The sequence below is a fragment of the Triticum aestivum genome, chromosome 2D (genome assembly GCF_018294505.1).
Source record: "Triticum aestivum cultivar Chinese Spring chromosome 2D, IWGSC CS RefSeq v2.1, whole genome shotgun sequence".
NCBI classification, from domain to species: domain Eukaryota; kingdom Viridiplantae; phylum Streptophyta; class Magnoliopsida; order Poales; family Poaceae; genus Triticum; species Triticum aestivum.
The window spans coordinates 549732056-549738666 of record NC_057799.1 but is presented as its reverse complement, the minus strand read 5'-3'; the positions used below and the strand labels follow the sequence as shown (position 1 = coordinate 549738666).

The 6611-nt window shown below is 45.5% G+C and overlaps 1 protein-coding gene across 2 annotated transcripts; it reads right to left on the bottom strand.

The window, feature by feature from the left end:
* Positions 1-2317: 2317 nt before the first annotated feature.
* Positions 2318-6356, bottom strand: LOC123049914 (uncharacterized). Of its 2 annotated transcripts, XR_006423685.1 has the most exons (9): positions 6221-6356; positions 4920-6117; positions 4539-4751; positions 3989-4096; positions 3849-3890; positions 3670-3765; positions 3504-3596; positions 3001-3373; positions 2318-2783 (listed from the first exon to the last, which is right to left on the bottom strand). XR_006423685.1 is itself a non-coding variant. In XM_044472766.1 (8 exons), exons 2-8 carry the CDS (start codon positions 5031-5033, stop codon positions 3107-3109), a joined length of 933 nt encoding a protein of 310 aa, XP_044328701.1. In that variant the 5' UTR covers positions 5034-6117; positions 6221-6356; the 3' UTR covers positions 2812-3106. The 2 variants fall into 2 exon arrangements, 1 of the variants encoding a protein (XP_044328701.1); XM_044472766.1 differs by lacking the exon at positions 2318-2783 and having other exon boundaries at positions 2812-3373.
* Between the last annotated feature and the right edge of the window lie 255 nt (positions 6357-6611).

Sequence of the window (6611 nt, the reverse complement as noted above, 5' to 3'; positions counted from 1 at the left end):
CTGGCCCATAACTTGGAGTGGTGTGTTTCCAAGTATTCTTTCACTTTGGGATTCATGTATAACTGCCTCAAGTGGTAGTTGTGCTTCTTCACACTGCAAGTCAAAGATGCTGGCCATAAATTGTCGGTATACACCTTTCCTTTGAATTTCTTCATGAAATTTGTAGCAAGGTGACGCATGCATTCCCTATGCTCTACTCCAGGGAACACATTGTCCACGGCCACTTCTAAACCTTTGCAGGCATCTGTATGAATGACCAACCCATTGGGATGTGCAATAGCCCGGCGCTGATTATGCAAAAACCAAGTCCAGCTCTCCTCAGACTCTGTCTCCAGCACACCGTAGGCAACTGGAAATACAAAACTGTGTGCATCAACTGCACAAGCTGCTACTAACTGTCCTTTAAACCTCCCTGTGAGAAAAGTGGCATCAATAGCCAAATAAGGTCTGCAGCCTGCCAAAAAACCCCGGCGAGAAGCCTCAAAACAGACAAAAACCCTCCTAAAGCATTTGGTCTTTGTCACTCCCCTGAATGTGTACTCCACGGTCTGGTGATCAATATCTACAATACTACCTGGGCTTGTCCTCTCCACTTCACCTTTGAATGAATACAACAATTGAAAACTTTCCTGCCAGTTACCATAAATAGAATCCATAGCATGTTGTTTACCATTGAACAACCTCATGTATGGTAAATCTATCTTGAACTTATCTTTGATGTTCTTCTGCAATTCCTTTGGACCCACTTGCTGGTTTTCTTTCACCGACTTATTTACTTCTTCTGCCACCCATCTTGACTTGGCTCTACTGATTGTATCCTTCCTAAGGGTTGATTCCTGGCATGTGTGCTTAAAAGGGTTTACTTTGACCTGAACATTAGTGCTATTCCGCATTTTAGATGCGAGCAGCCTCCATGGACAACCCTCAGTCGGACAGTGCACTCTGTAACGTACTTGATCGCTCTTGTCAACTTTGAAAGTACGTTCTACCTTGATGCAGTATGTCACAAGTGCATTTCTACACTCATTCATGGATGCAAAAACTGTACCTTCTTCCATATGAGGGTTCAAAGGGTCCCATTCAACAGCTGCAAGGTCTTCGTCCTCACCCACCGCGTCATCATCCACACGGACTGCATTGTGAGCCTCATCTTGGTTTTCAGTCCGAGGTGCCCGTCGTAAATTCCGAATAACATCAGAATATAGCTTCTCTTCATCAACCCCAGAATTGTAGTCATCAGGCTCCACTTCAAGGGGGACCCTACTGATATTTCCCACACTTGTCGAGCCACCACGTCGCCGTGCACCAACTGAACTGTTCTGGCTAGAGATGCCATTACGACGACTTGGTTCTCCCCGAGATGTTGCATCCGTCATCCTAGGTCCAAATGCCTGCTCAAGCACATCAACTTGCAGCCTCACATGAAAATTATCTTTCTCTTTATGCCTAACAAACATGGTAGCTAGCTCTTCATCATTAGTAACTGTCACCCAATTCTTTTCCCCATCATAGTATTTGTATACCACTTCATCAAGCAAACCCCAAGGATATTGGCTACAAATTACCTCCTCAAATTGTCTGAAACTCCAATTACTAGCCATTGGCAACCGATAATCAAAACCTCCTTGGTATTTCTTCTTATCCTTTGCATCGAACATGTACCGGTCCCTTCTAATGTGCACCATGAAAGCAAACCGCAACTCCATCCTAACCGGCAAAAAACAGAGACGCAATCAGCACACTAATTGGGCAAACCTACTCGAATCGAGTGTTCAAATGCACAACTAAGCTCAATCTAAACAAGAGGCGAGACTCACCCCTCGGGAACCCAGTCGTGGACGCGGCGGATCTCCGGCCCGATGCCTGCCTCGCCAAATACTCCGGGGTCGCCGCTGCTCGCCATTTCGCCCTAGGGTTCTTCCTCCTAGTTCAAATAGCTCCGGCAGCCCCCCACCTTTGAGCGCTCCGGCCGGGCGCACGGAAGGAGGCCGCGCCGCGGGTCGAGCAGGTGGCGGGCGCCCCACCCGTGGCGTCGCAGGAAGGTGGCGGGCGTCGCAGGTAGCCGTGGAGCGTAGGCGCATGACGGTAGCGGCGGAGCAGGCCGTGCAGCTGGTGGCGGGGCAGGTGCTGGCCGCGGCGCAGGTGGCGACGGCGACGGCGCAGGAGAGCTGGCCGGTGGATGGGCAGAGTGAGCTAGAATGATTTGGGGATTTAGTTGCACGGGCCTACATGTCAGCTCCGGACCCACGTCTACGCGGTCCCACGTGTAAGCTCCGGACCCACAACCACTAACGCCGGCGGACGGAATGGACTCAAATATGGCCGTTTGGCCTCGTCATAGTTGTTGTGCATGGACTAGGGGCAAAACTGAGCACAATTCGCATCTGAGGGCAAAACTAAGCACATGGACACCACTGAGGGCAAAAGGATAATTAACCCAAAGAAGAGCCTACCGCCTTTTCCATCATGGAACAATCATCCTCTATGGAATATTTTATGCTATCTTGCAATGACTAACACTTGTTCAGGTTATAATCTTCCTTCAAAGTATCTCTGATACTCTCCTGTGCATTCTTGAGGGAAAAAATACATTACCAAGTATGTACATATTTAAGCGCAATGAGAGCACACATATAACTTGGTTGCCATAAACAGAGAAGATATCAAATTAGGCGCAATTACAAACAAATATTAGGATAGTATACCTCAGTAATCACTCCTATAGGTTTGGCAATGTCTATCTTCTTTCTGATATAGCCATCATAGAATATGGGTTTTATCCTCTGGATAAATAAATGATTTTCGCTTAGCATAATGGAATCTTTGAAATAGGCATGTACTCCCTCCGTCCCGAATTAGTTGTCTTAGATTTGTCTAGATACGGATATATCTAGACACGCTTTAGTGTTATAGGTACATCCGTATCTTGACACATCAAAGACAACTAATTTGGGACGGAGGTAATATGTAGCAAGGTGCAATTTCATTCAAACATAGTACCAGCTTTTTAACTGCCTCTGCAATCAACGCCTGAGCTTCATCAACTGGTACCTAAGGCAGTCAGAGGTGAAATCAAATCAAATATAAGAACATATAATTCACTGGATCAATCCCACATGCATATCATAGTATTTACTTCCTTGGTAATGCCTGCCCCTGCCGTGCAACGAAGAAACTGAAAAGATAGAGGAAAGAAGCAAAAGAGATAAGCATGCATGTTACGAATTCTAGACTTGAAAATTGTCTGTGAAGAAGAGCCAACTGCCGTTTTCATCACGGAACAGTCATCCTCTATGGCATATTTTATGCTCTCTTGCAGTGAAGGGCACTTGTTCAGCTCATAGACTTCCTTCAAAGTATTTCTGAAACTCTCCTGTGCATTGTCAAGGAAAAAATATACATTACCAAGCATATTCAGAGTTCATTAAGACCAGGAATTAATCAGAATTACATGGATAATCAACACATGTGCAGAAGAATGGGTTACAGTGCCGAATGTTAACCTTTTGTTGAGTGACCCGCTTCCAAATCTCAAAATAGAGATCATCGGACCCGTTACACCAAGTAGCCTCGAAGCTCATGTAAGTAAAACAATCCTGCATCAAAAGAACGGAACTGTCAGATGCAAACCACAAAAAAACAAACTAGTGATTATGATAGGGATCATACATCGAAGCCAATACGAGCTAAATGTGGTGTGATATTGCAAAAGCGAGCGGCGATCTTAGTTGCTTGATAAATTCCTCTTGTCCGAATCTTGTTTACCTAAAGAACAGAGGAATTACCATGGTGGTGCAGCACATACATAAACATTGCCATTCATTATTTTTGTGTGGTCATGTACTTACAGTACGAGATGAAAACTTCCTCGGTAGACAATCTTTCAACCACTGTATCAATCAAAATTAAAAAAAGAAGGTTGTGAGTCCCCTAACAAAAATCCAATCACTGCAGGAAAGCTAGTCTTGCTTGACTTTATGATGTATACCTCAAGTTCCCTTAATAATGTTTCAAAGTACTTGATGTATTCAAGTTGCATCTCGTAGCTATGAAAGTAACTTCTGTACGCACCCCAGAAAGCATACTCACCATGACCCTACATCAAAATGAAGGTAAAAAGGAAACACATGGTTTAGAATGTCTATTAGAATGACAAATATAACATGACAGAATCTACGAAAAATATCCTAGATTGGCACTATGTTAAAGTAGTCAGTTGGTCAGTTTCCAGAGACCGATAATTTGATCATCTACATATTCCAGCATATAATATTATGAAATTTTCATCCAAGAAGACAATCAGCACTCTGTAGATGTATCATGAACTCATCAATAAATTGTTCTGTAATCTAGATCCTTCAATAAGTAAACAAATAACTTTTCAACCCTTTTTTGGATACAGACCACAGAGTCTCATTTGTGTATATAGCATGGTTTTGAAATTCAGACAAATGGTCCTAACTAGCCATACTAACACAATGGAACACCAAAGGCAATTAAATGATCACACAAACACTGTGATCAAATTATATACGTACATGATCATGAGGAACTAGACGCTGGTAGTCATTCAGGCCAGCAGGCAGATCAGGGTCGAAGAACCAGTCTAATGCACCTGTTCTCTCGAAGAAGCTAAAATATTGCATCTCCACGAGGAAATCTTTAGGAAATTCGTCCTTGTCAAGAAGATCCATTGGGCACTCCATCAGTTCAAGACGGCACAACTCATTCTTGGACTCCTTGTTTAACAACTGTAGGAAATGATATCACCATTGGATCAAATTAGATAAGGATGTGAGATTAAAGAAACCAGCATAAGTAGGATAGAACAAGTAGCATAAAGTTGCAAGGAACGCAGATGTACAGATTGAACAGCACTTAATAGATGACTGAAAAATAGAGGCATGGATGGATGGAACCTTGTAGGATATGATGCGATACACCGCATGACGAAGGTCCATGCGAAAGCGAGCCATAAGGTCGAGTTTATTGGAAGTATCAACACGGGGTCGAGAGGCAGCTGCTCCAAGCATCCATAGTACTCCTCAAAGCTGATATCCTCTCCCAATCCCAATTTGTTCAGCTTCTGAATTATTTCGCCCACGTCTTCTTCTCTCTGTTCTGGATAGCAGCGGTGTTGCCCTGGTCATGGGCATCGATGGGACAACTGGTGTAGGAACTCGTTCTTTTTCTGAGCTGTGCAGTGGTTCTTTTCGTTGGAAAAGATGCATTACTTTTCGTGTGCTTCTCTCCAGCAAGTCGTGCTTCGGTCTTGACTGGCCGCTGGATACCCTGCGTACGTCGGCGGAGCTGATCAGGGGGGCACGTCTTCTCCATTGCATTATGCTTCTGTGGAATCAAGCCTGTATCCACCTTCTCCCTTTGCTTCTGAGACATACATGCTTCAGTCTTGACAGGCCGCTTGATACCCTGCATCTGTCGGCGGAGCTGATCAGGAGGGCACATCTTCTCCATTGCATTATGCTTCTGTGGAATTGAGCCTGTATCCACCTTCTCCCTTCGCTTCTGAGACAAACCTGTTTCAGTCTTGACAGGCCGATGTGGAATTGAGCCTGTATCCACCTTCTCCCTTCGCTTCTGAGACAAACCTGTTTCAGTCTTGACAGGCCGATTTATACCCTGTGTACGTCCGTGGAGCCGATCAGGGGGGCACGCTGTCTCCTTTGCACTATGCCTCTGTGGAGTCGAGACTGTATCCAGCTTCTCTGTTCGCTTCTGAGACATCTCTCCGGCCAGAGGTGATTCAGCCTTGACAGGCCGATTGATACCCTGTGTACGTCCGCGGAGCTGATCAGGGGAGCACGTCCTCTCCTTTGCATTATGCTTCTGCAGAATCGAGCCTGTATCCACCTTCCCCCTTCGCTTCTGCAAGATCTCTCCACGCACGCCCATAACCGGCGCTGGCTATCTCTGCTTTTCAAGGTTTTTCCGTGACACCTCACGGCTTGAGCGTGTGTCTGCCATCTCCTTTGCACGAAGCTGCGACATCAAAAACGTATCTCTAATTCTCTGTTCGACCCCCTTCGTCAGTATTCTTCGTCTACAAAGACATTCAGACAATCTCGTTCTATCCGTGGTACTGCATCTGCCCAAACCCTAGCCAACAATGGAGGTAAACAAACAAGATCCAAACCGACAATGTTATAAAAGACATCCAAACAAAGACCAATTTTGGGGTATAAGGTCACGGAGGAGGTACCGGCGGAGTTATTGCCGGCGACCGGACGCGTGGGAGTGGCAAGGAGAGCTTTCCCTCGCCGGATGGAGGGCCACGGCGGAGGTGGCTGCTGGAGATAACGAATTGATTGGGACGAGCGAGGGAGACAAGACGGGAGGCGGCGGCCGGTTGGGCGAGTGAATTGCAAAAAACCACCACATTTGGGGCTTCATCTGCGGAAAATCACCAGGTCGCTAATCATTTACAAAAATCACCGCGCATTCAGTAAACATTTTGCAAAAAGCACTGATCAGGTGATTTAGCCCGTTTAACCACTTTCTGACGAGTGGGGCCGGAATGTAAGGAGCGGATTTGGCAACAAATTGACATATACCTCCCTGGATCTTAAACAAAAAAGCAATCAAGCCCCTCC

Excerpts from the sequence above, each read along its gene's own strand:
- LOC123049914 (XM_044472766.1), bottom strand. The coding sequence starts at position 5,033 with ATGCTTGGAGCAGCTGCCTCTCGACCCCGTGTTGATACTTCCAATAAA. Across the intron at positions 3,891-3,988 it reads CATTATTAAGGGAACTTGAG|TGGTTGAAAGATTGTCTACC; the intron begins GTATACATCATA and ends TGATTGATACAG. Across the intron at positions 3,374-3,503 it reads AGCGGGTCACTCAACAAAAG|GAGAGTTTCAGAAATACTTT; the intron begins GTTAACATTCGG and ends GACAATGCACAG.